General features: G+C 59.4%; 12 protein-coding genes across 12 annotated transcripts; 7 read left to right on the forward strand and 5 right to left on the reverse strand.

Moving 5' to 3' along the window:
- Window positions 1–307: 307 nt before the first annotated feature.
- On the forward strand, window positions 308–2,130 carry CcaverHIS019_0203410 (uncharacterized protein; the record flags this gene model as incomplete). The annotated part of the gene is made up of 7 exons (XM_060597341.1): window positions 308–335; window positions 371–412; window positions 501–517; window positions 1,158–1,261; window positions 1,303–1,596; window positions 1,686–1,913; window positions 1,962–2,130. The coding sequence occupies 7 exons, from the start codon at window positions 308–310 to the stop codon at window positions 2,128–2,130; spliced, it is 882 nt and encodes a 293-aa protein (XP_060454245.1).
- A 1,782-nt stretch (window positions 2,131–3,912) lies between these two features.
- CcaverHIS019_0203420 (uncharacterized protein) lies at window positions 3,913–5,322 on the forward strand (the record flags this gene model as incomplete). Its single annotated transcript, XM_060597342.1, has 2 exons — window positions 3,913–4,065; window positions 4,099–5,322. 2 exons carry the CDS (start codon window positions 3,913–3,915, stop codon window positions 5,320–5,322), a joined length of 1,377 nt encoding a protein of 458 aa, XP_060454246.1.
- A 438-nt stretch (window positions 5,323–5,760) lies between these two features.
- On the forward strand, window positions 5,761–7,327 carry CcaverHIS019_0203430 (uncharacterized protein; the record flags this gene model as incomplete). Its single annotated transcript, XM_060597343.1, has 4 exons — window positions 5,761–6,022; window positions 6,067–6,103; window positions 6,183–6,326; window positions 6,415–7,327. 4 exons carry the CDS (start codon window positions 5,761–5,763, stop codon window positions 7,325–7,327), a joined length of 1,356 nt encoding a protein of 451 aa, XP_060454247.1.
- A 613-nt stretch (window positions 7,328–7,940) lies between these two features.
- Window positions 7,941–8,656, forward strand: HRT1 (uncharacterized protein; the record flags this gene model as incomplete). Its single annotated transcript, XM_060597346.1, has 6 exons — window positions 7,941–7,997; window positions 8,256–8,283; window positions 8,315–8,365; window positions 8,411–8,478; window positions 8,515–8,563; window positions 8,607–8,656. 6 exons carry the CDS (start codon window positions 7,941–7,943, stop codon window positions 8,654–8,656), a joined length of 303 nt encoding a protein of 100 aa, XP_060454248.1.
- Window positions 8,657–8,732: 76 nt separating this feature from the next.
- Window positions 8,733–11,795, reverse strand: CcaverHIS019_0203450 (uncharacterized protein; the record flags this gene model as incomplete). The annotated part of the gene is made up of 7 exons (XM_060597347.1): window positions 8,733–9,742; window positions 9,778–10,451; window positions 10,483–11,120; window positions 11,157–11,203; window positions 11,239–11,320; window positions 11,498–11,597; window positions 11,629–11,795. The coding sequence occupies 7 exons, from the start codon at window positions 11,793–11,795 to the stop codon at window positions 8,733–8,735; spliced, it is 2,718 nt and encodes a 905-aa protein (XP_060454249.1).
- Window positions 11,796–13,399: 1,604 nt separating this feature from the next.
- Window positions 13,400–14,651, forward strand: LEU2 (uncharacterized protein; the record flags this gene model as incomplete). The annotated part of the gene is made up of 4 exons (XM_060597348.1): window positions 13,400–13,410; window positions 13,447–13,481; window positions 13,522–13,695; window positions 13,759–14,651. The coding sequence occupies 4 exons, from the start codon at window positions 13,400–13,402 to the stop codon at window positions 14,649–14,651; spliced, it is 1,113 nt and encodes a 370-aa protein (XP_060454250.1).
- Window positions 14,652–15,106: 455 nt separating this feature from the next.
- CcaverHIS019_0203470 (uncharacterized protein) lies at window positions 15,107–16,779 on the forward strand (the record flags this gene model as incomplete). Its single annotated transcript, XM_060597349.1, has 3 exons — window positions 15,107–15,718; window positions 15,753–15,943; window positions 16,017–16,779. 3 exons carry the CDS (start codon window positions 15,107–15,109, stop codon window positions 16,777–16,779), a joined length of 1,566 nt encoding a protein of 521 aa, XP_060454251.1.
- A 104-nt stretch (window positions 16,780–16,883) lies between these two features.
- On the reverse strand, window positions 16,884–18,759 carry CcaverHIS019_0203480 (uncharacterized protein; the record flags this gene model as incomplete). Its single annotated transcript, XM_060597350.1, has 5 exons — window positions 16,884–17,069; window positions 17,123–17,759; window positions 17,792–18,285; window positions 18,499–18,597; window positions 18,628–18,759. The coding sequence occupies 5 exons, from the start codon at window positions 18,757–18,759 to the stop codon at window positions 16,884–16,886; spliced, it is 1,548 nt and encodes a 515-aa protein (XP_060454252.1).
- Window positions 18,760–19,050: 291 nt separating this feature from the next.
- CcaverHIS019_0203490 (uncharacterized protein) lies at window positions 19,051–22,039 on the reverse strand (the record flags this gene model as incomplete). Its single annotated transcript, XM_060597351.1, has 3 exons — window positions 19,051–21,659; window positions 21,856–21,965; window positions 22,005–22,039. 3 exons carry the CDS (start codon window positions 22,037–22,039, stop codon window positions 19,051–19,053), a joined length of 2,754 nt encoding a protein of 917 aa, XP_060454253.1.
- Window positions 22,040–22,568: 529 nt separating this feature from the next.
- Window positions 22,569–23,338, forward strand: CcaverHIS019_0203500 (uncharacterized protein; the record flags this gene model as incomplete). The annotated part of the gene is made up of 3 exons (XM_060597352.1): window positions 22,569–22,720; window positions 22,823–23,054; window positions 23,144–23,338. The coding sequence occupies 3 exons, from the start codon at window positions 22,569–22,571 to the stop codon at window positions 23,336–23,338; spliced, it is 579 nt and encodes a 192-aa protein (XP_060454254.1).
- A 38-nt stretch (window positions 23,339–23,376) lies between these two features.
- TAZ1 (uncharacterized protein) lies at window positions 23,377–24,790 on the reverse strand (the record flags this gene model as incomplete). Its single annotated transcript, XM_060597353.1, has 5 exons — window positions 23,377–23,807; window positions 23,883–23,941; window positions 23,982–24,061; window positions 24,129–24,385; window positions 24,505–24,790. 5 exons carry the CDS (start codon window positions 24,788–24,790, stop codon window positions 23,377–23,379), a joined length of 1,113 nt encoding a protein of 370 aa, XP_060454255.1.
- A 552-nt stretch (window positions 24,791–25,342) lies between these two features.
- Window positions 25,343–27,917, reverse strand: PYK1 (uncharacterized protein; the record flags this gene model as incomplete). Its single annotated transcript, XM_060597354.1, has 9 exons — window positions 25,343–25,632; window positions 25,668–26,019; window positions 26,094–26,705; window positions 26,750–26,910; window positions 27,002–27,083; window positions 27,159–27,246; window positions 27,593–27,643; window positions 27,700–27,728; window positions 27,915–27,917. The coding sequence occupies 9 exons, from the start codon at window positions 27,915–27,917 to the stop codon at window positions 25,343–25,345; spliced, it is 1,668 nt and encodes a 555-aa protein (XP_060454256.1).
- Window position 27,918: the final 1 nt, after the last annotated feature.

Below are 27,918 nucleotides of genomic sequence, written 5' to 3' on the forward strand. Positions count from 1 at the left end.
TTAGGCTGTCTTAGTCTTTTATATGTAAATCACACTAGTAGTAGTACTGGGAATGATGTCTGTGCGGGGTTTGAGTTGTCGCGGGTGACGACGTGGGTATAGTGGGTAAGAGTTAAGTGTTATGGTGGGCAAGATCCGGCGGGCGGCTCTGACCGTGGATTTACATACCCCAGCGAAACTCAGCCAACGGGGACTCGGCATCTCCGCCGACCTTTTCATCTTTCGCGAGACGCGTTTCCGATCGGGTCAAGATCAATCTCAGTCTTTCCTTTCTTCATTTCCATCCTCCACTCACCACTCATTCACCATGGCCGAGACTACTGCCAAGCCGCTGCGTGAGCGTCCTAGTGAACAACCACGCTAACCACAGCCCTCCCGTTCATTTACACCTTCACGGCGGGTGCCGTTGCTGGTACGTCTCTGCGTGTGGTGCTCAGCAGTGACATTCACTTCATTGAATCACTACTGCTCTCATTCAATCAATCTCAGCTGACACCCAGGCGTCACCGAGTTGATGGTACGTGATCGTGACTTGTCCTCTCGACTCCGACGCGGAACTTTGTGTACAAACACGGACGTGTCGGGTGTAACTTGCCCCGGTCCGACTGCGGACGTCGACGTCGGGCACGCCATCGGGCAGTACCGGATTGGCGGTTTGGCGGTTGTCTAGGAAAGGACGGCGCTCGGACTGGCATGGCGGGTGCAGGATAGCGCGTATCGTGCGATTGTGGTTGGACGCTCTCGCAGTCGCGTGCGTTGCCGGCGGGCCACGGTGGCTTGAGCGGCGCGCGGACCACACCGTATCGGGTGCGGGGAGCGAGGGGCGGGCGAGAGGCCAGGCTCCGTTTCGGAGCTTGGCGCTGTGTTAAGCGTCAAGCTTCAAGCGTTTATCACTTTGCGTCGTACGATCTCTCCCGGTATCGCGGTGTCGGAATGGTACACATCATGACTCGCGACTGGCCGTCCTTCCACTTGCCTCGCATCCTCCCCTCCACCTCTGCCTTTCGTCTCCTGTCTCCCCGTTTCCAATACCGCCGTCCCATCCCACCTCCCTTCTTGTTCCACCCGCTCCGCCCGCTCCCTCTCCAACCTCGCTTCTTGGTTTCTTTCATCTGGCGTCTCGTTTCAGGCCCTTGTCAACTCCTATCTCACCCCAGCTCCTGTATCCTCTCGATGTCGTCAAGACGCGCCAGCAGCTCGACACGAGCAAGAACCCGGCCGGCATGGTGACCGTGTTCAAGAACATCATCAAGCAGGAGGGGTGGGTTGGCTTTTGTCTTTTTCTGCATTTACTGATGACAGGCCCGCGACCCTGTACCGCGGTATCATGGCTCCCATGATGATGGAGGCGCCTAAGCGTGCGCTCAAGTTTGGTGCCAACGGCTGGTGGGGTTCGCTGTTCACCGACAACGGCAAGAAGAAGATGACCCAGAGCCTCGCGACTATTACTGGTTGCTGTGCGGGTGCGACCGAGTCGTTTGTCGTCACGCCGTTTGAGCTTGTCAAGATTCGTATGCAGGACAAGGCGTCGGCACACCTCTACAAGGGCCCCATGGATGTCGTCAAGCAGGTCGTCCAGCAGAAGGGTCTCATCGGGTGAGTCCCGAGCGGCGAGGCCCAGTAATCAGCCCCACGACTTTGCAGGAGCCTGGCGACGCCCAACAGCACACAAACACTGACCCCAGTCTCTACCAGGGCATGGAGCCGACCTTCTGGCGCCACTGGTGGTGGAACGGCGGTTACTTTGGCTCGATCTACACGATCAAGGAGATTCTTCCCAAGGCCAAGGGCAAGAACGGTGAGATGATCAACAACCTCGCGGCGGGTACGTGCGGTGGCTTTATCGGCACTGTCATCAACACGCCGTTTGACGTTGTCAAGTCTCGTCTCCAGCTTCACGCGACCGGCGAATGGTGAGTGTGGCCCTGGCGTCCGCATCGATCGTCACGACTAACACACAGGACCTACCCCGCGCTCTTCCGCATCGCGCGCGAGGAGGGTGTCGCCGCGCTGTACAAGGGCTTTGCGCCCAAGGTGCTCCGTCTCGCCCCAGGCGGCGGTGTGCTCCTCCTCGTCGTCGAGGCGCTCTCCGGCGTGTTCCGGAAGCAGCTCGGCCCTCCTTACATCTAGAGCGTTGATAGAGGTGCGCGGGAGTTGTGTCTCGGCATGCCACTCATGGATCATGGTGACCAGTGGGCACAGGGGTACCGCTGAGGGCAACCAGGTGGATGGGGCGGGCTCGAAGTTATCATTGACCGAGGACACTCCAGGTCGATTCATGCAGCTCAGACGCCCCAGGCCCATTGAGAGCAATTTGCAACCTTTTCGCCCATCATCACTCACTTCAAGGTACATTAGTTTTGTCTAACAACTGCGTCACGATCCGGGTCGCATACCAGGTTGGGCTGCCCATCGAGCCAGTGGACTTTGGCCAGCGGTAAGCCCATTTGGAACAAATGTGTCCATTCCGATCAATCCAGCACTTCCTACAACTTGTGCCGAGCTGGATGATACAGTATGATGAACCCAAATATGGCTCGTTGGCTGAGACACCTACATGTTCGCATCTCCTCAAAACGACCAATATTCAGCCTTTGAAGACTTTCCACTCGTCTTTCAGCCCGTGGCGGAAAAGGTGCAGATTCCCTATGGCGTGTGGTTGGCGTGGGGGACAGTCACCTTCCTCGCCTTGCAGTGTAGGCTATTTAATCCAGCTCTCTGCCTCTGGTCATCGTTCTTCTTCTCTCCAGCTCTGTTATATCCACCTCTGTCAAGGAACTCCTTCCCTCTTTACCTCTACGTTTTACGCCCTCCTCCAATGACCCGCCTAATCGCGCGAGGTGCTTGTCAGCCACTTTGGCCGCCACCATCCCCAGCCGCAATCCTAATGCCACGAACCCTAACCTCGCCGTGCCGAACCACTTCCTCACTAACCCAGAGTATTCAGCTCTCCCCAAGCTTGTCGCTGGTCCCGAAAACCCCGCGTACATCACATTCCCTTTCTTTCCCCTCCACGGCCGTCTGTTTTTCGAGGTCACCATTGTCGGCATCGCAGCAATGGTAACACTGCGGAGTATCATTACCGGGCACTCAGCTGTCACCCTTAAAGGGATGTCTTTCCTCTTCCCCTACTTGCTCGGCGCCCCCGAGAACAAGGTCTGTCACACGAAGAAGCAGGCGTTAGTAACCTTCTTGATGTCGTCCCTGGCACCCTGCTGACTCCTGAGATATGTACTGGCTTCGATCCCAGGTTGGCCTTTCCCTCGCCCCAGTTAACAGGACCCGGTAGTTGTCCCCAGAGAGTGATGGGAAGGACAGCTATGTCTTTAGTTCCGAGGCCGAGGACAGGGACGTCACGGTACTCTATGCCGCCAAATGCAATTCCGGACCGCACTCTGACGAGAACCGCTGCTGTGCCGAGACTCCCCTAACGAGGCTCCGCAACACCAAGTACAACGGTCGATTCCTCCGCAAGAAGTAATGGCAATTGTAAGCATATCATTCCCCCAAACTTCTGCTGAACTTGCCGGCTTGCCGGTGTTAATGCCAGACCACTTCATCCATTCAATTCGGTACGGTTACCCGCTGAACACTTGCCTTTTTCCACACCCCATCCGTCCTATTATTGTTTGTGTTGTTGTCGCCGTGAGTTACCTCGATTATCTCCTCTTGATGGAGTATAGTCTGTGTATGTGAATACCCACAGATTCATCTTCAGGAGGGCACTCAACATGGGAGGCCCAAATAAACTGATCCAACCAAGCACTTTGCGGGATCAAATTGGTCACAACATGGCCAGGCGCGAGACAACGATTCCAACTGGAACACATCAACACACTCTTCTCACATCACCCTCTCATCCACTAGTTCACTCCGCCTCTCCACAGTCCGGCTACACGGCATTTATACGCCATGTCCCAGCCGCCCTCGGCGAGGCCGTCACCAACGGGTTCCCCTGCTGTGCGGCCGACACCTAACATCAACCTAGAAAACATCTACTCGAACCTTGCCGCACTCATACAGCGTGTAAGAAACAACCAACTCCCGCAGAACCAGGTGTCTCCCGTGCGTCACTACCACTTCTCTTCTAACTGTTAGCTGCGCAGCCTGATCTCCTCCTATGCCAAGGACATCATCATCTTCCATGCGCGCCTCGGTCGGCCCAGCCCCCTGCTCAACCTGCCTGAGCTGCTGAACCCTACCATCAAGGTTGGCAACTACGAACCGCTTACGACGGAGACTGTGTTCCTCGGGTCCATCCAGCAGGGCATGCAGGCTGCGCGCAGCATCAAGCCTGATCAGGCGCTGATCGCGAGTGTCGCTGCTCGGCAGCGGCAGCCTGTGCGCCCACCCGGTACGGCGTCGCCTGCGACCAGCGCGCGCGCTTCACCCCAACCGCAGCAGCCAGCCATGAGTCTCGCAGAGGTGAAGGAGCTTGTAGGCTTGCCCACTGAGGAGCGGAACCGCCGCCTCGATGCCGATCCAGCAATGAAGGCTCGCTTCGTCTCGGCATACCAATTCTACCAGCGCCGTAACACTCAACAGAAGCAGGGGCCACCTGGCGTTCGGCCGCCAGCGGCGGCAGGAACATCAGCAGCGCCATCGTTGACTGGCACACCATCTGGCTCACCCGCGCCGCTGACAGCCACTGCGACGCCCAGTCTCCCCAGCGCTCCAGCGACGCCGAACCTCCCTCCCACTGCGGCCGCTAGACCGCCACCCGCACCGCCTGCTGCTCCAGCGGTCCCTAGTGTGCCGACGATACCACCTCCCATTCCTTCTCACCCCAAGCCTGCTTCACCAGCCCCAGGCCCGGCCGCTGCGCCGTCCAAGCCGACGCCTCCTCCCCAGGCCTCCACCCCAGCAACTCCTACCCTCCCCCCTCAACCCCAGCAGCCTGCCACGCAGCCAGTGCAGGCGCCTCCGCCACCTCCCGTCATTCCACAGCGTCCGCCCTCGCCACCGCGGCCCTCACCTCCTCCACCCGAGCCCGAGCCGGTTCGCAGGCGCCGCAAGGTTCGCGAATACCTCTGCGAGTTCGGTCCGGGCCTCCAGGTCGAGCTCGGTGTCGACGACGTCTTTGGCGAGGTCCTTGACACGTTCATCGAGAGCGCGGCGCGCGACGCGATCCGCCTCGCTGCTCACCGCAGCAGTCTGCGGGTTGAGCCGAAGGACGTCGCGCTCGTCCTCGGCAAGCAGCATGGCATCGCGGTGCCGGGCTTCGCGCAGCAGGTGCCCGAACGCGTACATGTTCCGGAGGACAGCAGCAAGCGTGCACGGCTGGTTGCGCCGCGTGCCGCTCGCCGGCGTGATGATGAGTAGGGATGAGATGAGTAGGGATGAGGAGAAAAGCGTGAGGAAAAAGACAAGCGAGTTGAGCGACAATGGCCAGGCGCGCCGCTTCAACTGCCACGTTTCTGTGCTTGTATTCGTCAGAGCGGAGCAGCATAGGGCCGCGCGAGAGGGTGGGAAGAGCAACGGCCATACATAGACTCTGGCTGCCATTTACACATGCATGTTGTATATCTGTCTGGGGAGTGGGTTGAGCTGTGAAGAGAGAGCATGATTATCAAATGGCCGGCGGTCTTAAGCCTTTAACAATGAACAATAGGAGTTGGGAGGCGATGATCAGGTACGGGGCAATACGTCATCCTTCAAGGATCTGCTGAAGTGAAGCTGAATACAAGTTGGATCTCTCTTCTTCTCATCCCTTCTCTTTTATTGATTCTCTCATAGAAATTCCTCTCCTCCTCCATCATCATGCCCAAATCCCACACTCCCACGCTTGTGGTGTACGGCTCGACGAGCTACACGGCTCAGCAGCACCTGCTGCCATACCTCGCGTCGCACCCGGACGCGGACGCGTTCCACCTCATTCTGGCGGGCCGGAGCGCGGAGAAGCTCGCTGCCGTCGACGCCCTCCTTCCGAAGCGCGAGCGGGAGATTGTGGCTGTCAAGCTCAATGACCAGGGCGGTGTTGAGTCGCTTTGCAAGCGTGCGGACGTGGTTCTCAATCTCGCCGGTAGGTATTCAGGCAGCTAGTTTCCGCTCATAACCTGACTCCAGGCCCATACCAGCTACACAATGCGACGGCACTCATCAGGTGAGTCAATCGTGCGACGGAGCGGAGCGTTGCTTCCTGGCACACGATCCCTCTTCTTCCCCAGCCTCGCTAACCCCAGCGCGTGCGTCAAGCACAGCACTCACTACCTCGACCTCTGCGGCGAGCCCAACTTCCTCGCCCGCATCGTACCCAACTACGACTTTGCTGCGAGCAAGACTGGTGCGGTGATCATCCCGATGTGCGGGTTCGAGGCGGCACCAGGGTGAGTCCAATTCCTGCTGTGGCGTTCGCCTTGGATCGTCTCTGGCCCCTTTTTCACTAAGCCACTTCGCGGTTTTCGCTAACGCCAGCGACCTGAACATTTACCACGCTCTGCGCACGCTGCAGGCACACGCCGGTCGCGAAACAACCATCGCAGCTGCTACTAACTTCTACGACATCGCGGGCGGCGTTTCGGGCGGCACGATGGCGAGTATCGCTGCCTCGTCCGTCAGCGGGGATAAAATGGAGGGCGAGTGGTGCCTTGTCCCGAAGAGCTGGAGCGGGCACCAGCCCGAGCACCCGTCACTGCAGCTCGCCTTGCGTCCGCCCGTCCAGGTCGCCGGTGCGCCGAGCATTGGCGGCTGGTTCCCCGGCTCGATGCTCAACGTCATGACCTTCCGTCGCTCGTGGTTCCTCTCGCGCATGTCACCGGTCGTGTACAACGAGGCCCCCGAGGCCGCCAAGGCCGACCAATACAAGGAGCCGCGTCACGGCGACGACGCTGTCTTCGCCGAGGCCATGACCTACATGGCCCCCCTTCGTGTGACGGGCCTCCTCACAGCGTACCTGTACGGCGGCCTCCTTCTCCTCTTCCTAGGATTGTACTCAAGCGCTGCGTGGATGCGCGACGCGCTTGCCCAGTGGATCCCGCAGCCAGGCGAGGGACCCACTAAGGAGGAGTGCGAGCGCGGCCACACCCGCATCACGACCGTCTCGCGCTCCAACGACGGCCGCTACGCCGTTATCACCAAGTACGCCGCCGGCGGTGACCCCGGCTACTCGCACACGGGCAAGCTGCTCGCCGAGGCGGGTCTCTCGCTCCTCCTCCCTCCGCCTGAGGGTACCGAGCTCCCGGCCCTCGCCCGCACTGGCGGCTTCCTCACGCCGTCGACGGGCCTGGGAATGGTCGTCATTGAGCGTATGCGTCGTAACGGCATCGCGACCGTCGACAGTGAAGTGGTCGAGCTCGGCCGCCCTGGTGAGCACAAGAAGCAGCTTTAGGCATCAGCCGCGCCCATGAATAGAACAAGCTGCTTAAGTCATAGAGCGCACATGTATGGTTTTCTTCAGCTGTTCAGGTACTCGACCAAGAGAACGTGGAGGGCGATCTCCCAAGTCCAACTGAGCCTTTGTCCACCATTGCTGCTCGACCCAGACCTCCGTTCAGCCCAACCCAAAGCAGGACCTGCATCGTATCCCCTCTCGTCGGCCCTTCTCCTCTTCCTGGGACGCGCACCATCATCTCACCATCATCTCACCTACACCCATCGGCGAGATGGCCGAGTGGTCTAAGGCGCTGTGTTCAGGTTTCTACACGATAGAAATCCGCAGTCTTCGGACGTGGGTTCGAATCCCACTCTCGTCAACAGGGCATTCAGTTGCCCAGCCAAACCTTTTTCCATGCCCGACGTTTTGACATGCACGCACGAACCGCGGCAAAGACAAGTGGTTGTAGTCGAGGTTGTTGACAAAGTGAAGCCATTGTTATCATTTGATCCCGCTTCTCCAGTGTCAACTTATTCGGACCCTTCTCCTGCCACCACCTCCACCACACCGCATCATCCTCAGTCTACGCGTCAACCTTCCCTACACAATCACCAATCACCAACTCATCATGTCGGCCATGGACGTCGACGCAAAGGACAGGAAGCAGCGTTTCGAGGTCAAGAAGGTGCGTCTGTGTGTGTGGATGTGGATGTGTGGTCGTAACGTTGCGCACATGTGTCGTTGGTGGCGTGAGCGTATCGCGAGCGATCGGAGCCATGGCTGCGAGAAAGATGGTCGAGTCGTCGTGACGCCTCCTGCGTGATCTCTGTCGCTGTGGACGGGCCCCGCTGCGTCATTATAGCTGTACCGTTTTGGCTGGGCTTGAGTGAGCCCTTGCAACCTTGCTCGAGTCATTCCTCCTGTGATCTATAACTGACACCAGTGGAACGCAGTCGCCCTCTGGGCGTGGGGTACGCCTTGGACCAGCAGAACTGACATCAGATATCGTCGTTGACAACTGCGCTATCTGCCGCAATCACATTATGGACCTATGTGCGTTTCCTTTAGCTCGGAGGTCTACCTGATAGCTGACAGCAGGCATCGAGTGCCAGGCCAACCAGGGCGCCGAGAGCGAGGGGTGCACCGTCGCTTGGGGTATTTGTAACGTGAGCTCGATTCCCGTTAGACCAAACTGACAGCAGCACGCGTTCCACTTCCACTGCATCTCGCGCTGGCTCAAGACGCGCCAGGGTATGTCTGCTAACCAAATCCCGTCCATGTTAGCTGACACCAGTCTGTCCACTCGACAACCGCCAGTGGGAGCTCCAGCGCTACGGCCGGTGATACCCTCGTCTCGTTTTCCTGTACATTCGCAATGTATTCGCTTCAGTATTATGACCTGCATACACAAACGCTACAATTACGCCGAGCCGTTCACGACAGCCTTGAGGCTCGCGAGTACTTCCTCCCGCGTCATTCCCTGCGTCCACCACTCGGCCAACAGGTCCGCATCCTCCTCCTCGCCGTCGACGTCGGCGCTTTCCGTCTTCTCTCTTCCACCGTCCGCCTTGAATCGCTTGGCGTTAGTCGGGCGCGATGTTGCCTTGGAAGCTCCGCGCTTCCGTCGTGTCAGGAAGGACAGGTACTCGAGACTGTGGTTTGGTGGCGACGGGATCTGAACTGCGCCTTGGGCTAGAGGCGGTCCGCTGAACCACAGCACCTGGTGCCGTGCGTCCTGCTCAAACAGCTTGGCAGTCTCGGGCGGGAGGAACTCGCGCACCGCGATCTGCTCAAGCACCTGCGTGCCGCCTGTCACGCTTGCAAACGTGCGGTTCGGGAAGGAAGGAGCCTGCTGCGGCCGCGTCGGCTGCTGCCACGACTGCTGGCGCTGTTGTTGGGGCGCACGCTGCTGCACTGCCTGGGCCGAGGGCGTGCGCGACGGCCCTGGTGTCGGCTGCTGCCGCTGGTGTGGACTCGGCGCCGGCTGGTTGAAGGACGAGCGGTTGGATGGAGGAGTTGGGCGCTGTTCAGGCATACGCGCGGCTGGAGGGGCCATGCGGCCGTAAGCCACATTCATGTCCATGCTCTCGTCGTCGTCGGGCATCGCTTGCCGTTTCGGGCGCTCGATACGGCCGGGGCCCTTGGCACCACGCAATAAGGGCGACTTTACCAGTGGGAGCTGGATCCTGTGCTTGAATGCCACGACGTTGGTGAAGAAGTGGAGCAGGCTGGCACCCTCAGGCTGCAGCTTGTTCCAGTCCTTGACCTCGAGTAGGAAGTGCGCCTTGTCGATGTACCGCGAGCGAGCGGTATAAAGTGGGAAGCCGGGGTGCCATACCTGCGGCTGTGGGCGCCCGGCCTCGGCCGCGCTCCAGGGCTGGACGGCGACCTTCTCGATCACGTCCTCGATTGGGTGGTCACAAAAGTAGACTGCTGTTAGCTACGTCAAGATCGCCTCAACTCACCAGACTTGAGCACCTCGTTCTCAAAGTACATCTGTTCGGCGATGTGCACCGTTTGCTCCGGGCGGAAGTACCAGCACACCGTAACGTGATGGGTGGGATATCCCTGGGTCGGGAGGAAGGTCTTGAAGATCTGGCCGATGATTGGCTTTGACGCATCGTCCGGGTTGATGAGGTGCACATACTCGCCGGCCCTGTACGAGACGCCCTTGTGACGTGCGTCCTCAGTGAAGATGCGGTCCTTGGTGGGGATGCGGTACGTCGTGATGCCCTGGTTGGCGACTTCTGGGGGTGCGCCCGCGCGGACGGCGTCGTGGGCCTCCTGAACGGTCATAGTGCGCGGGTTGCCTGGGCCTGATGGAAGAGACGCGAACAACGTTGGTGAAGGCATGGGGATAGGGAGCTTGAGGGGGAACGGAGCCGTTAAGGCGTTGTATAATCGCTGGAGTGTGAGGACCTTGCCGTACTCGGCCGGCCGCCCCTCGAAGACGCGGCGCGCCTTCTCGAACAACTTGGCCATCTCCAAGTCGAACTCGACGAGGACGGAGTAACGACCGTTGCGGGCATTGTTGAGGATGTGGGTGAAACCGGGCACGGCCGCGGCGGATGGCGCAAGGTATGGCAGGTTGACAACCGGAGGAATAAGGCCGAACACTGCTGACAAGGTGTTTCCTCTGCTGGTGAGTTGAGCACTACTTGTTAACTCACGATGGGTCCTTGTACGCGGCGATAGCCTCTGCTACGGCATGGATGCGCTGTTTGTAGCTGGCCTGACCACCGACCGAACGTTCGTAGTCGGGCGAACCTTCTCCCCACCACCCACTTCCCGGATGTCCCCCAGGCGCCGGGTCACCTGGCAATTGGATCTTGGGCCCAGGCCACATGGGAAACGAGGAGTCGGTGGCTGCGACGATGGAGTTGTTCTCGGCGCTGAGGCCGTGATAACCTGTCGGTCCGGCAGCGCGCGACGACTGCTGCGGCGGTAGCTGCTGTGTCGACTTGACGGGCGAAGCCATCTTGGCGGTAGCGGCAGCTGCGGCTGCGCGCGTTCCACGCGTCTCCCGTGATGCGGGCGAGGTCGCGGACTGTTGAGGCGATGCTTGAGACGCGCTCCCACTAGCAGCAGCGTTCGCGTCTGGCCTGGAAACGCGGAGGTGTATAACGGGTGGGGTCCCGGCCGCAGGTAACTCGGTCTTGACAGCGACTGGGGACGTAGAGGACGTCCCAGACACGGCGGAACCGCGCCCAAGCGCCGCCTTCATCTGCTTCCTTCCCTTGTGGTACGGGTCGAAGCTGGTGAATGGCCCTTTGGCCACTCCCTTCCTCCACATGTCGAGCATCATGCCCTGCTGTCAGCTCAACAAACAAGCCAGTCAGCTCACCTCGTACTGCTTGGCGTCGTTCCAGACCTGGGAGCCTTCCTCGTTGTCTGGTGTCAGTTCCTTGGTGATGGGGGTAGCTCACAGTGCATGGCGTTGAGGAAGACGAGGTGCAGCTGCTTGAAGAAGTCTTCTGGGTGAATGTAATGGGGTTCACCAAGGCGAGTCTGGAGTGAGCATGTGAACCATGAATATCCTTCTCCCTCGATGTTGATTGCTTGATTGTCCCTTAGGTCCCTACGACCTAATTTTGAAGCAAAGACGCGTCGCAACAAGGTGGAGGGACAGAGAGAGGGACAAGAGGAACAGAGTGGACAAGGAGGGGGATGGTTGGGGGGACTCACGTTGATAATATCTAAGCAGATGGGGTCTGGAATGGCTAGATAATAGTCGGCATACTCGTCTGCATCCGGTAGCTCGATAAAGATCTCGGCCATCGGTCGCCTGTCATTAGAGCGCTCATCTGCCGACATACCCTTGACTCTTAGCTTTGTACACGGCATCTAGCATGTCGCGGCACGCGGTCCAGAGGGGTTCATCGAGTCCACTCCCATCCGGTTTCTTGCCAGGATAATCCTGTACAACCGGGCTTGAAGGGCTCGACGCGAGCGGCGCGCGTGCGTTGCTCTTGCGAGGGGGCATGTGGATGTTGTGGAGTGTGGGTGGATGTTAGTCAAGTGGAGGAGGGTGGAGGGTGGAGGGTGGAGGGAATGGAGGGATTGGAGGGGTTGGATGGATTAGGATGAGGGAAGGGACGTGACTTGGGTTATTTGGTGTGTTTTGAGAGAGAAACACGCAAAAGACCAACAAAGCCTCTTGGACGCGCGGGATCAAATTCCTTTGACAACATACCACTCAACACTTCGGGCTCACCCAACCACAGTGATTCATTGCAATAACGACTTGCCACGCTTGAATGCTGGTAGAGTTGACTATTGAAGACCAAGTAGAAAATGGAAAATGCATCTGTTCCGCATCCGAAGCGACGTAGTGTACCCCTCGAGTGGAGGCGGCATGCCTCGCATCCCTCGGAGGCTGGAAAAGGCGGTGTGACCCTGCTCTCTAATGGACGCGTCGAGTATTTGGTTCCAGGCCCCAAGCAAGCCGTGCTCAATTTGACAGTGGGTGGAGGTTGGCCAGACGGTGGGCGAGCATGGCGATGGACTGTAGAGAGGAGCCCTCCTCATTGAGCGCCACCAAGCTGTAGAGCTGCAGAGGAATAACGTGTTGCGAAATCGATAGTCGTTGTCCCAACTTGCCGGCATTGCCAAGGGCCACTCTGGCCCGGAGATTATCCCAGTTGCGCATATAGATGGAGATGGATGGGGCGCGGCACCCAGTGATAAGATAGATATGAATACAACTGTTTATGGTGATCTTTGGTCCATTACAAATCACAAAACATGATCCCAGGTGGGTTGAGTCACCTGGTTGCGCGATACATCGCTTTGACATATGGCAGTTCCCGTGGATCTGGCAGTCAGGCGGGACCCACGTTGTGGAAGAACCGACCATTGGTACTCGCTCCGTAGGCTGGCACCGGTCGCAACGGATCGGGTGGCTGGGCCCAAACACCCGGAGAGGCAGACTAGTCCTCTCACCGTACATCAGCTGCTGTGAGGCGACGTACTGGAGAGTACAGTAATGTGGGTGAGGGCTTGCCGGGCATTCGGCGTTGGGTGTTAAGTGGCAACGCCTGGGTACTGGGCGAGGTGAGAGCGAGTAGATGCAGTACTTGTGTGGGTGGCTGGGACCCATGAGTGAATGGTGAGCAAGTGTGTTGTGTTGATGAGGACAAAGTGTGTGGTAGTGGGCAAGGGTGGACGGCCTCCACCGGCGAATCAGGGTGGTGGATGAAAGGGCCGATGGATACGGATTGTCGACGGCAAGGTTCCATGCTTGTACTGCTTGCTTGGCTTCCCTCAGTCTGTTCTTTTTCTTTGATCAAACGATACATACGATACGACGCGTATATGAGCCTCAATGTACAAAGACAAAGCCTACAAAGGCAACTTGCGGAACATGAACGGGAAGAGTCTTCGAGTGTTTCGGTAATGTCCGTGGGTGACTACGAGCCGTCCACTAACCAATAAAATCACCTGGTTCCATTCGGGTCCGATTCGCCCGATGGGTGAGCCTAGCCGTTGTCGACTCCCCACCCTCTTGGTCTCTAACATATCATCATATCATAAACCCGTCTCGACTTTGGACTTTACCTCCACACCACACACTGCACCTCTAACAAAATGGCCAAGAGGTAAGCAAAGGCCTCCTGACACTGCTGACAGCCCAGCTTCAAGATCACCGTTCTCCCCGGCGACGGCATTGGTGGGTAGCTGACTCTTGTTTCGACGCAACCTAACGACAGGCCCCGAGATCATCGAGCAGGCCGTCCGCATCCTCGATCTCATCTCGAAGAAGACTGGCCTCCAGCTTGAGCTCACCACCAAGGACTTTGGTGGAGCTGCCATTGACAACCACGGCAACCCTCTCCCCGATGACACCCTCAAGGCGTGCCAGGAGTCGGACGCTGTCCTCTTTGGTGAGTCACAGGGTGTCGTCGGCCGGCGTCTTCCGCGGGAGCTGGAGCTGGGCTAACGCGTAGGTGCCGTCGGCGGACCCAAGTGGGGCACTGGCGCCGTGCGTCCCGAGCAGGGCATTCTCAAGCTCCGCAAGGAGCTCGGGCTGTACGCCAACATCCGGCCCGCGTCGTTCGCGTCCGAGAACCTCCTCCAGTACTCGCCCCTCAAGGAGCACATCGCCAAGGGCGTGGACATTATTGTCGTGCGTGAGCTCATCGGCGGCATCTACTTTGGTGACCGCACCGAGGACAACGGCGATGGTATCGCTGTCGACACGTGCAAGTACTCTGTCCCCGAGATTGAGCGTATCACGCGCGTCGCGGCTCGCATCGCGCTCGCCGCCAACCCACCACTGCAGGTGACGTCGCTCGACAAGGCAAACGTCATGGCGACCTCGCGCCTGTGGCGCAAGACCTTTGAGCGCGTCATGAAGGACGAGTTCCCCCAGCTTCAGTACCAGAACCACCTGATCGACTCGGCCGCTATGCTTCTCGTCGCCAACCCCCGCAAGCTCAACGGTGTCGTGGTGACCGAGAACCTGTTTGGTGACATTATCTCGGACGAGACCTCGGTCATCCCCGGCTCGCTCGGCCTCCTCCCCTCTGCGTCGCTTGCCGGCGCGCCCGACGCGAGCAAGACCGTCATGGGCGTCTACGAGCCCATCCACGGTTCGGCGCCCGACATTGCCGGCCAGGGCATCGCCAACCCTATCGGCACCATCCTCTCGGCCGCCCTCATGCTCCGCTACTCGCTTGGATGCTCCAAGGAGGCCGATGCTGTCGAGGCTGCGGTCCGCAAGGTCCTCGACTCGGCCGCCGACGGCGGCTACGACTTCCGCACCAAGGACCTTGGCGGTGACAAGGGCACCAAGGTCGTCGGCGACAAGATCCTCGAGGTCCTCGAGACGCTCCTCTAAAATCGACGCGCCACGCGCTCGCATAGACGTAGAGACGTAGGATGTACGGAGCAGCAGCATGCAGCATGGTTGTCATAGATAGGGAAGGGGTAGAAAGACTGCAGGAACCAGAGGGAAGTGTGACTCTTGTTCCTCTTTGTTCAGGGGGTAGGAAAGTATCAAGTGGATTGTGGCGTTGGGCATCGGGCGTCAGGCGAGTCGGGAGGGAATGTTACTGTAGTAAAACGCGACGCGCGCACAAACCTCCACCTTTTGCACTGTCGCCCTCTTTCCAACGTTGATCCACCTACTTGAGCTTGGGTTTCTTGCTGATCACTAACAAGCAACACCAGATAAAATCACAACAACACAGTCCTCACAATTCTCACCTCGTCTCTGTCTCTCCTTCTCTTCTCCTCTCTCTCTCTCTCTCTCTCTCTCTCTTCCTAACCTGGTCCAGCCCCACTCTTCGAGCCATGCCCCAAGTCCAACCAACCCGCCTTCCCCACTCGCGCTCGACGCAGTCCCTCCGGCCCTCGGCAAACGGTACGCCCGCAACCCCGGGCCATCAGCGCAAGCCCTCACTCACGCGGCCGCCTGGTACTGGCCTGCGACCCAAACCGATTCCGCTCTCAAGTCACCATCCCTCAGGCTCTTGCGCCTCCTCCATCTCGACCCGTTCCGCCATCCCTTCCCTTGGCCGCTTGCGTCCAGCTCCCCGGCCCCCAACAAGCTCAAGCAACTCTTCCCTCTCTACCACCAAAGAGGTACCGGCCATTCGCCCAGTGCGGAGCCTGACAACACTCCGCCAGGCCGCCAAGGTTGAGAAGGGCAAGACACCTGCGCCGCTCACTGCCGCGCATACGGGCCCGGCACCGCGCCCAAGGCCAGTCGTCGGGGCGCGTAGCCGGCCGCGGGCTACGACGCTGGTTGAGAACCCCGAGACACCACCTCGCAGCCAGAAGGCGCCGGGAAAGGTGCCGGACAGGCTCGTGCCCAACAAGACGGGAGAACGGGTGAAGCGTACGCCGTCGGCCCGGTCGCCGGTGTTGAGCGGGGCAAGGCGCGTACCCGCCGCACGCGGTGAGGTGAGCTATGTGCACACAATCGAGCTGACACCAGTCCACAGAGTCGCTCGCGCAGCCGTCCCCCCCGCCCAAGACCACGACCACGCGCTCGCTCATGCGCCGCCCCCTCTCGCTCGCCGATAGAGTGTTTGGCGGCGGATCGGCGCTCAAGATCGCCGCGAAGGAGAAGGAAAAGCCGGCGCCTTCACCTTTCCCCTCGCCCTTAGCGAGACTGAGCCAGCGCGAGTTTGATTCACACAATACAACTGACGACAGAACGCACCCGCCCCACAGCGGAGCACATCACGACCGCCGACAGCCTGCGCACCAGCCTGCGCGCCAACTCCAACACCTCACCCGCGGCACCCAAGTCTCCCCCACCCAAATCAGCCTCCCCTACTGCAGTCAAGTTCTCGCCGGCTGGTAAGAACCCGAACCTGTCTGAAGACAAGAGCTTCAAGCTCCCCTTAGGGAAGCGCACGCCTGCGCAACGCCGCATCGCCTCCACCCCCGTGCGCACGCCGGCACACTCCCGCCGCGCGCTGCCCGAAACGCCAGCACTGAGTACCTTCCTCCGGGATCAGAGTACGCGGATCGGCCAGATTGGGGAGGAGGATATTTCGCTCGCCTCAAGCACGAGTTTCCGCTGCCTCACACCACCGGGACACGGGAGCACAGATTTAGAGTTCGTGTCCGCCATCGCCGGGCCACCCGCGACACGCGCGCGCCGTCCGCTGCGCTCTCCCCTCTCCCCGACGTCACCGTTAAGTCCGCGTCGTACTGCGCGGCCGATTGCCACGTCGACAGAGTTACGCGCAGAGTTGGCGCGGGTCAAGAACGAGCGCGTCGTGCTCGAGACGCGCGTTGCTGCGGCCGAGGCTGAGGTCGGACGCCTAACGGGTCTCGCGGAGGCGGCTTTGCGTGACCGCCAGCGTGCGCTCGACCGCGCCGAGAACGCTGAGGTCGCGCGCGAAGCCGCGTTATGGGACGCCGTCGTGCAGGCCGCCGATGAGGCGATTGAGGAGGAACGCGCGCTCCTGGTCGCCATTGCTGCTGCGCGCGCCATTGTCATGGCGATGTAGACAGAACCAGAACCACTAATACACAACGATTGATGTTACACGTGCATGTAACAACTGTAGACTAGATATAGGCCAGTATCGGCATACTTTTACCTCTCTTAACCTTACTTGCGCGCAGCCTTGAAGAGGTCGCGCGGCTTGCGTCCCTTCTTGGCGGCCGAGAGATAGTCGGACACCTGAAAGGCGACGTCGAGGCTCTGCTCGTAGTTGAGGCGCGGGTCGCAGTGCGTGCGGTAGTTGAGATTGAGGTCCTTGTCCTCGAGCTCCATCGAGCCGCCGATACACTCAGTCTGGTGTCAGATGCATCTTGTCCTGCCAGCTGCTCCTCTTCCTCGTCACTCACAACAGAGTATCCCTCGTCGTTAAGTTCGCCAGTGAGCTCGAGGTGGATACCGCCGAGGATGGTGCCTTTCTCGCGGTGGATCTCGAACGCGCGCGTGATTTCGTGCATGATATCGCTGAAGTGGCGGGTCTTGAGGCTCGAGTCTGCCTCAGACGTCTTGGTATTCCCGTGCATCGGGTCGCACTGCCAGACAACGACGTGGTCGGTCGCCTTGACAGCGTCAATGTGGGTGGGAAGGTAGTCATCGATCTTGGCCGCACCGTAGCGCGAGATGAGAGTGACCTTGCCCGGAATTCTGTCGGGGTTGAGAATGTCGAGCATGCGCACGAGCTCGTCGGGCTTCATGCTGGGGCCGACCTTGACGCCGATTGGGTTGACAATACCCCGGAAGTACTCAATGTGTGCCCCGTCGAGCTGGCGCGTCCGATCGCCAATCCAGACAAAGTGCGCACTCCTGTTGTAGAAGCGCTTTTTGGGAAGGATACCCGACGAAGCAGGCGACTGTTCGCCGCGCACAATCGAGGCGGAACGGCTTGGTCCAGGAGTGGTGGGGCGTGAGGCAGGGGTCAAGTTTGACGGCTTGTGCTCCTCCGCACGCGTAAACGCCTCCTCGTACTCGAGGAGAAGAGCTTCGTGGCTTCCATCAATACTGGTCCGGAGGGGACTTACGAGGTGAAGATGTTGACGGTCTGGGTGCCTCCGCGCTCCGAACCACCGGCCGCGCCGGTCGCAACCTTCATAAACTCGAGGCGGTCCTGGAGGTGTTCGACGACGTCCGTGAACTGCTTCAACAGCTCGGGGTTGCGGACGTACGAGAAGCTCCACTCGAGCGGCTTGTGAAGGTCCGCAAAGCCCGAGGAGAGCAATGTGCGGATGTAGCCCAGAGTTGTTGACGAGTGGAAGTAGGCCGCAGTCAGGCGGTCCGGGTCAGGAGTGCGGTCGTTGATGTCGTAGCCGTTCACGTTGTCGCCGCGGTAGCTCATGACCTCCTTCTTCACCATATTCCCGTTGGCGTCGGCGACATCGACGATCTCCGTCGGCTTGGAGCGAGGCTTGGCGTACTGGCCTGCGATCCGCATGATGCGCACGATCGGGATGTGCGCCGCGTTTAAGAGAATGAGGGACATGATAAGGATGAGCGAGAGCTTGTGCTCGATGGGAGTCTGGGGTAAGCTCGAGCCAAGGTGAAGAAGAGGAGGGTAAAGGGGGAACGGTAAGGGGGAGATCTCAGCTATCCAAAGCCGGGGTAGGCGACAATACAACGACTGTCATTGCGAACCTGCAGATCGTACTGATCGTACTTCGTCGTCACGACGGACAAAGTAGGCTGTCGTCCCCAGTCTACTGGGCCAGAACAATGAGCCGCATCCACTCACCTGGGAACAGTACTCAAACAGCTCGGCACAGTCGCCTCCTTGTAAGAGGAACGCGCGGCCGGCCGCGACTTCCGCCATCTGCTCTGCGAGTGAGTCGACCTGGGTCAGCCACACTCAGGAGTGTCATACCTCTTGTTCAGAAACGAGCGGGGGAAGTGTCCTTAGCTTGCGCAGGACGCGGTCATGGTGCGCTGCGTCGGGGTAGGTCACATCTTGAGTAATGGGCTTGGTGCGCCACGAGGTGGGTGACCAGGTTGACATGTTTGATGTGCTGGTGAGATGCGAGGATGAAGGACGGTGTTGAGTCGATTGTTGGTTGTTAGAATGCTAGAAAAGGGATTGTTCAGATGGCGATGGGGACCCACACAAGTCACGTGTCGCAGCGGAACTGGACTCGAGATTCAGAGATTGACGAGTCAAATGATAGCCGACTGCGCCGCTCACCAATTACCATCTACCATCTCCAAAGCACAATAGCACAATAACACAACAGCACATGCACATGCACAGGCATACCAAAGTACATGAACGATATACAGACATTAGCAAACTTTAACCCAGCATCATACGCAGCTCCTTCTCCTGCGCTAATCGCTCCTGCTTTCCACGGAGCTCGGTGCGACGGCGCGCGACTGCGCTGTTGTCGGTATGCCCGGTGGCCTTGATCGCATTCAGTCCACTTGCGCGTGCACGCACGCCGGCAGCCGTGCGCCGCGGCGACTTGGGGCCGACCATGCGCTTTGTTGGGCTCTTGAGCGGCGAGCTCCGGACCGGCAGCTTGCTCGGCGTCGGCGAGATGTGGAAGTTGCTCTCAAAGAGGAAGTTGGCGCGGCTGCTTGCCTCACCAAACGGCTGAACCACGAGACCAGCCATGTTGGGCGTCAGGCCGGTCGGCACGGCTGTAGGTGGACGGGGGAGTGGGCGGCGCGGCTTAACCTCGTCGGCGGCGGAGGTAGAAGTGTTGGGGGAGGGTTTGACCGTCGCTTGTCGCCTCGCCATGCTACTGGCCGTTGGAGCGAGGAGCGTGCTACTGCGCGAGCGCGGGATGCTGCTCATGCTCGGTGAGCGGAGGTTGGTGATCGACGGTGAGCGGAGGTTGGTGATCGACGGCGAGCGGAGGTTCGAGCTGCTCGGAGAGAGCATGCTTGAGGCCTTCAGGTTGGAGGACGACCTCTGGGAGGCCGACGGGAAGCCCTTGGAGTGCAGGTCGCCACTGGCGACGCGTGCGAGGTCACGAGCCCCGCCCGAGCGCGTGATGCTTCCGAGGCTGTTGGCGCTCAGTTGCCGGTTCAGCACAGGGGGCGCCGAGGCACCGCTCGCTCTGGAGCTCACACTGCCGTGGTCCTGGCTGTTATCCTTGAGCGGCTGGAACGTTGGCTTGGGCGGCCCAAAGTCTGGAATGGGCCCACGGCGCTTGCTAAGAGACGAGGTGGTGCCTGATGTGGTCGTCGAGGGAGCAGTGGAGTCAGAGACGGAGCAACCACCCATGCGTGGCGGAGCGCTCGCTTTGACGGTGCGCAGGCCGGGCTTGCTGCTCATCTTCTTCAGGCGCGACGTCTTGTCTGTTGTGTCCTCGGGTACGTTGACGGACGGGAGCACGTAACTGCCCTCGGATGCGATACTGTCAGGGCTCTTGGAGGGCGAGGGGATGCGGTTACCCGAAGCCGTCTTCTTGTGCCGCAGGAAGCCAAATCGGCCGACGGTGCCCTTGAGTCCGCTGCGGCCCATCGTCTTAATGGGGGACTTGGTGGTGCTTGTGACACGCGAGCGGCGGAACGCATCGATGAGACCTGGCTTCTGCGCAGGCGCCGGCTTGGAGCGCTTGCTCCCACGCTCGGCCTCAGGCCCCGGCTCGTCAAGCTGGCGCTTTGCAACAGCCGTGGCGAGCATCGAGCTCGAGGCCGATGTCTTCATCTGGCTCGCCTGGCTCGTACCTGAGGCGGAGCGGCTTGATGGCCCCGAGATCGACTGCAGCGACTTCATGCGCTGGAACTCGCGGCGGTGCGCCGCAGCGTACCGATCGTTGGCCTCTGGACCTGGGGCCAGACCAAAGCCCCTCAGCTGCGTCCCTGAGGACGCTGCTCTTCCAATGACACTGTTTACGGCGGTGGACCCGTTGCCCGTAGACGAGACGAGCTTAGACGCCTCGGCGTCCTTGCCCTTGAGGAGCTCCGACGAGAAGATGTTTACACCACCCATCTTGGCCTGAAACTCGGCGAGGAGCTTTGCTCCCGCGTCCGAGAACTCGTTGGTGGATACGGCCTGTGTCGTGCCAAAAACGAACGAAGGTGATGCAGGCGATCCAGGGAACGAGCCGGGCATGTCTGGCTCGGGGGTCCCCATTGCGGCCTGGATCTCGGGTGGCGCAGCTGGGTCGAACGCTGGGATCTGGGGATAAATGCCGCGAGCGTTCGAGGCAGGCGACAAGATGGTTGGGAGGGAAGGGCGATCTTTTAGTGCTGGTTGTGGGGCGGCGGCCATGGGCTTCATCGACCGGCGCTCCTTGATGTGGGCGACCGAGTTAGGCCCCGTAAGAGGAAGCGCGTCCGGATCGGCAGTGGTCTCCGTGAGATTGGCCATGCTCTCGGTTGGTGACACGAGGCGAATGGTGGAGGGACGATGGTGGCTCACGTCGTCGCGTATCCGCTTGGGCACGCCCACGGTCGACGCAGGCGATGGGCAAAGGATCTCCTCAGCTGGTTCGGACTCTGGCTGCTCAGCGTCAGACGTGGCACCAGGAAAGGCGATGTTAGGTGTCGGGCTCTTCTCCTTGGTCGATAAGGTGCGCGACGCTGTTCTGCGGATCGAGCTAGCAATGGAGCGGAGAGAGCCGACGCCACGCAGCGAACCGTACTTCTCACCCTTGTCGCCGTCAAGGCTGGCGCCGTTGACCGCGCTCTTCCAGTTGGCCGTGTCGTCACTCTCCTCCTCCTCCACGAGGCTGGCATTGTGCCTGTCAATGACCTCCCACGACCCACGGCGGGCCAAGGAGATGGTGGACGGACGGCTCTTCTTCGCACGGGTTAATGCGGGCGCCTGTGGCGGCTCCAGTTCCTCGCTGGCAGGCATGGCCTTGCAAGGGGACTTGGATGGGCTATCGGGCGGATTCTGGGTGGCGAGGTCGAAGACGGCCTTGGCACTTGGTGTAAGAGTGTGGCCGACTGGGGTTAGTGGTGGGGGTTGAGGATGGGGATGGGGTTGAGCCGGAACGGAAGCTAGGAGAAGGATGGGGCAGAGGGATTGAAAGAAGAATGGAAAGAGGAGATGAAGGACGAGGGAAGGGTTGAGCGTGAAGGAGGCGGGGATGGCCCAAAGGAGAGACTGCAACCCAGTGAAACTCAAGCCAAGCAGACTCACAATCGTGCAGGCGCTGGACCATCTCAGTATTCTTCCCACTGGCCTTGAGACCATATCGCTTCGACAAGCTCATAAGCTGCTGGCGCTTGAGACTCGTGAGAGCCGCCGTGCTGTTGTCAGCTACGGCCATATGTGGCCCAACAACTCACTTCCAGAGTATGGCGTGTTCGCTTAACTCGTCCATGTTTCCCTGGAGATAGGAGAGAGAGGAGGGAGTGATATGAGACTTGATGAACAAAAGTGATGATAGTGTGGTGGATTGGTGACAAGGTAGAGGGTAGAACAAGGTTGTTGAGATGAAGAGAGAAGGGGGGGGGGGGAAGAGATGTGTTGTTTGTGTTCATCTGTTGGGCCGAGTCGTAGTCCCTGGAACGTCCATTTCAAAGTCAGTCACGTCTTTTATCACTTACACGTCATTAATAATAATAGCAGGTACAACAGTCTACTACTTTCCAGCCTCACATGTACAAGCCGACAATGCATAGTACAGGAGGCCCATTCCCTGCCTGTGCCGCATGGTACTTCAGCCATGAAGCTAGTGGATCTCTAGAAGCAGGATACCCCAGCTATCAAGTCGATAGCTTGGCCAGTGCAAGTTCGGGGCGGGGGAGGGTAAGAGGCGGGATGAAGGAGGAGGTGGAGGCAATCCACGATGCACGACGCGCGTCATCTTCCATCTTCCACTTGCCACCTTCCACCTTCCCTCATCCACAATGAGCAACTCAGAATCGCCATACTCTGCCCGACCACCACCCGCCACCTTTGACGACTTCATGGCGCAGGTCGACGCAGCGACCCAGGCCCATGGGGGGATCATGGTCGACGAGGAGGTCTATGAGGAATTGTTCGCGGCTGCTCCGCCTGGGTGAGTCTCTCTCACCAATATGTGGGTTTGATGCTGAGACTATTGTCGTTGTGGACTGTGACGAAATTACTCCTTTCTATACTCGCTTCACTCCCTCACCAGTCGCGGCGCTCGCCCAGAGTTCATCGCTGCCCTCCCACGTCCCAAGGTCGTGCCACGAGGCGAGTCATGTCCCGTCTGCCTGCAGACCCTCGCGGCAATCGAGACCGAGGAAGAGTATGCGCTCGCGTCAGAGAGTTTCTTTGGCGACACAGAGGCACTGGGACTGCGCGAGTTGCCGTGTACCGCCAAGCATGTGGTGTGTGCGCGGTGTTGCAAGCAGTGGCTGACACTTGTGAGTCCGACGCGGGCGTCAGAGACCTGTATGACGTGCCAACCAACCCGACGCCCAGCTGAGGCGGTCACATGGTGAGCTGACCGCAGAACAACACCTGTCCCCTCTGCCGCTCTCAAGTCGACCCTGCTAACCCCATCGACGCCGCCACGAGCGACACTATCGAAGCACAACGGCAGACCGAACGCATGCTCGCCCTCTTCCATTCGCTCTTTGGACAGCGCCAGCCTCCTCCTACTAAGAAGGAGGAGGGCCGCGATGCATTTGCGGGAATGTACTCGTAGCCCTCCCATGAATGTCTATGATGCATATGTAGTGTCTATCACCTCCGTGCCATCTCGATCTCTGGCGCCGGCAGCCCGCCCTGGCTCTCCCGTCTCCGACTTTGGCTCCACTCCTGCTTGGCAAACCGCCCCTCCCCGCTCTCCACGGCTTCTCCCATACTCCTCAGCCCATTCTGGAGGAGCGCGGTGATCTCGCGCCGTGTGCTCTCGTCTGGATCGAACGCGCCGGAAAGGTAATCGGCATGCTCTGCCTGGTGCGCACGGAGGGCGCTCTGGTCGCTCTCTACCCTCGTCGGGGCTGTTGGTTCTGAGCCGGATGCAGGGTGTCGCGGGAGACCCGCGCGCCATGCGTCCACCAAGGGCGCGACGAGCGGGGTGAGGCTCTCACCGACTGTGATGCTAACGTTGGCGCCCGGACGCGGGAGGAAGCGCGGCCACTTGCGATGCTCGTTCATGATCTGGTCGAAACCTGGTATAAGTGAAGGGAACGGGGGAGGCAGCTAATCATGAAGAGAAGCTAGCTTCTCGAAGGCCTTAGACCTACCTGAGATCCAGATGGGGATGATTTCGGGCATGACCTCCGAGTCCATGATGATACGGCCGCTGCTGTCAGCTGCGTCAAGCTGATATCAGCTGTACTTACACGCCCCACTTGAAGCGGTACATCCCGCCGTCCGGATTCGACTTGGCCTGGTTAACCCGGCCTTCCGGGAACATATGGACCTGATGTGAGCAGTCGAACGGCGCTGCAATCACATCTCCGCTCCCAACTACACAAACAAGCACTCACCCATCCACCCTCCTCAATTTTCCGTATGGCGTCATCCACGCCGAGCTGGTATATCCCGCCGCCGCGCACCGTCTCAATGACCTGTCCCCACCCAAAGAACTTGGACAACGTAGGGTTCGTGAACATGATATCGCTTGCCCCTAATGTCCACCGGCTATTGGCACACGTGTACCGCGGGCCCGCGAAGGGAAAGTATGTCGTGGTAGGGAGGAGAGACCACATCATGGGGTCGTCGACGACCGAGTTGTGGTTTGCGACTTGGGTTAGCTACTGCGTCTCTTTCCCTCTCTTCCCCCCTTCTCCACTCCGTCATGCCAAACCACCACCTCCCCCACCCACACTCCAACCACTCCGCCCTCGCCCAACGCCTACTCACTAGTAATCACTCCCCGCCGTCGCTTCCACGCCCCTCCACGACCCTTGATCCCCAGCGCCGAATATAGGCTCTCCTCGCCTGCGACATGTACAGTCGTTGTCGCGCGCAGGAACGCCTTGCACGCCATCGAAACGGTCGAGAGGGTCAGAGCTGAAGCGAGAGAGGGCCCACGCCTTGGCGCAATCGCACCCGTCGCTAGCTTGGATATCGCATGCGAGGAGGCTACACGCGACGCGCGCGAGGCTGCTTTCGAGGCTGCGTTGCGCGCCGACGCTGCCTTCGTCATGGCGAGTGAGGCGGCTTGTGACGCGTGAGATGCGGCGTTAGAGAGCGGTCGTGCCACCACTGCGTGCGTGGAGCTTGCAGGGGAGGATGTTGGCGGCATCGAAGAAAGTTGAGGATAGACCTGCTGTCCCACAGGACTGTTCCAATAACAGGCGCGGAAAGAGAAGAAGAAAACAGGAGAAACCCCCAGCCAACGGATAAAGCAACGTTGGTGATACGGGCGACGCGGCGACGACAAAGCGTAACCATTTGTCCGAAATTATTGGCTGTCTGTCACTCCGTGCCTGTCCGAGCATCAACACAACCGAGGTGGAGGCGGGGTCCAGCAATGTGGCCCCACCCAGTCAGGCGCATATAAAACCCCACATTGTCGTCTATACGTGCAGAGTCTCCTCTGCGTTCATTGAGCCTATTAACAGAGTCATGTGGCGCCTACATGGCACATTTTCGCTCTTGGGGATACTGGAATCATTCCAAGCACCTCCATTTCATGGAGATTGGATGAGCTGAGCGGCGTGAGGAAAGCCGTTGGCCCGCGCGATTCCTCGCGCTCTTAGTCGCGCTCGATGACCGCAATCTCAAGGTCAGATGGGTCGGTCGGGACCGAAAGAATGCGGAGGGTGTTGGTGTGGCCGAGACCGCCCTTCCAGCCCTGGACAGCAATGACGGTCGCCTCGGGCTTGACAATGTTGAGGTTGACAGCGACCCTAAGGCCGTAGCGAATACGGTTGTCGACGTCAATCTGCCACTTGTCCTGAGGAACGCCACGGGGCTCTGGGTACCATACAGGGTAGACACCGCGGGAGAGGTGGAGCTGGCGGGCAGTCTGGTCCTTGCGGGTCACTGAGGTCAGCTCATGTCAGATTCTTCAAGCTCACCGCAAATAATGGGGCACGAGGGGCGGTACTTGGCGATGAGACGCGCCGACACACCCGAGGTCGAGAGGACAATGATTGCGCCGGCGTCCTGCTCCATCGAGGCGGCAACAGCAGCAAGCGCAAGGGTCTCCGCAGTCTCGGTGGGTCGGGGAGTGAGGGCACGAAGCTGGTCGAACAGGGGGGCGTACGAGATGGCAGACTCGGCGACGTACGCGGTCTCTGCCATCATGCGGACGGCCTCGAGAGGGTACATTCCCTTGGCGGTCTCACCCGAGAGCATGACACAGTCGGCACCATCAAGAACAGCGTTGGCGACGTCCGACACCTCAGCACGAGTGGGACGGGGGTTGACCTAATGTCAGTGGGCTCTACGGGACAAACGCGTCCGCAACACAGATCCGCAGTGCTGCTAGTGGTTGCACTCACCGTCATCGACTCAAGCATCTGGGTGGCGCAGATGGCGGGCTTGCCGGCAACGTTGCACTTGGCGATCATCATCTTCTGGGCGAGGAAGACCTGGGATGCGGGGATCTCGATACCGAGGTCACCACGAGCAACCATGACACCGTCAGTCTCACGGAGAATCTCGTCGAAGTTGGTGAGGCCCTGCTCATTCTCAATCTTGGAGATAATCTTGACGCCAGCACCTTCGGTTCCGAGAGCCTTGCGAATGTCGCGAACGTCCTGGGCCCTGCGGATGAACGAGGCGAAAATCATGTCGACGTTATTGCGCACACCAAATGCCAGGTCGGCCTTGTCCTTCTCCGAGAGAGCGGGAAGGTCAACGTTCGTCCTGGGAAGGTTGACACCCTTGCGAGACGACAGAATACCAGCGTTCAGGGCCTTGACCCGGATACGGTGTTCGTCGATAGAGAGGACCTGGAGCGAGAGGATGCCATCGTCGACGAAGAGGAACTTGCCAGGCGCGGTGACCTTGGGAAGGTTGGCGTAGTCCATAAAGATCTGGTCGGCGTTGCCTGCCTCCGAGAAGGAAGGGTCGGTGGTCACCCAGAACTCGTGGCCCGCAGGAATAGGGATCTGGGCAGGTCAGTGCCAGTCAACGCCTCCACCGGGTGACTCACGTCCGCTCCGTTCTCCATAAGGCCTGTACGGATCTCGGGCCCCTTCGTGTCAAGGGCAAGAGCGAGGGGACGCCCCGCGGGGCTGAGCTTGGCAGCCTCGCGGGCGTTGTCAATGACGGACTTGTGGTACTCATAAGAGCCGTGCGAGAAGTTCATGCGGACTGTGAAACATGCGTGAGCGTCATGGTGCACAGTGCGGGATGGATTGCAGGGAAGGTCACAGAGGCCATGCGCTCAGATCTTTCCACGTACCAATGTTGAGACCAGCATCAGCCAGCTCTGTGATCATCTCGACCGAGTTGGTCTTGGGACCGATGGTGCCGATGATGGACGTCTGTGGGAGGTTAGTTACACCAAACGACCAGAGGTTGAAGCAAGGTTGCACAGCCGCAAACAAAAGGCGACTCACCTTGCGCAGGAACTTGTGCTCCCCAGTGGGGGAGTCAAAGTGGGGGTTCAGGCCCGCAAGCCATGCGATCTGAGAGCTGGTGGAATGGCTGTAGAGCGTGTTAGACAACTCGATCCTGGAGACGCATCGCGAGAGGACTGGGGATGAATTTGTTGAAGGCGAGAGGGGAGCACGTTCGGTAAGAACGACCATCGCGTTGGATATTACAATGGAAAGGAGTGTGGGAGTGAGAGTGAGATTGAGTGAAGAAAGAGGGAAGAAAGAATGATGATGGTGCTAGAAACGAGGGAAGGAGCAGGGTTAATGTATAGTAGTGGGGAGGGGAGATCAAGGAAGGCATGGAGGAAAATGTGACACGGCGGCGCTATCAACAGAGGTATCTGTATACTGCTGAGATCCGACTGTCGGTTGTGTCAGACGTCGAGTCGACTCACTTGCTCATGTTGTGTTGTTGATGGGGCTGTGCACTGGGGAAGAAGACGAGTCTGATCTGGTGAGTATTATGGTGACTGTGAACGTGAGAGTGTGGTGACAGACTTACGATTCAAGACGAGTATTGAAAGTGGGAGACTGAAAAAGGATGGGTAGATGATTGTGGATGACAACTGATTGGGGTCTAGGTGTAGGCTGTTGGGGATGACGAGGTCAGAGTGGGTGATGGGTGACCTTGGGGCTACTAGGGTGGGCAAATTGAGCAATCTGGGCGGTGTAGGCGTCAGAGATCCTATCATCATACTGCGATCCTGCGATCCTTACCATC

Source organism: Cutaneotrichosporon cavernicola, assembly GCF_030864355.1.
Source record: "Cutaneotrichosporon cavernicola HIS019 DNA, chromosome: 2".
In the NCBI taxonomy this organism is placed as follows: Eukaryota; Fungi; Basidiomycota; class Tremellomycetes; order Trichosporonales; family Trichosporonaceae; genus Cutaneotrichosporon; species Cutaneotrichosporon cavernicola.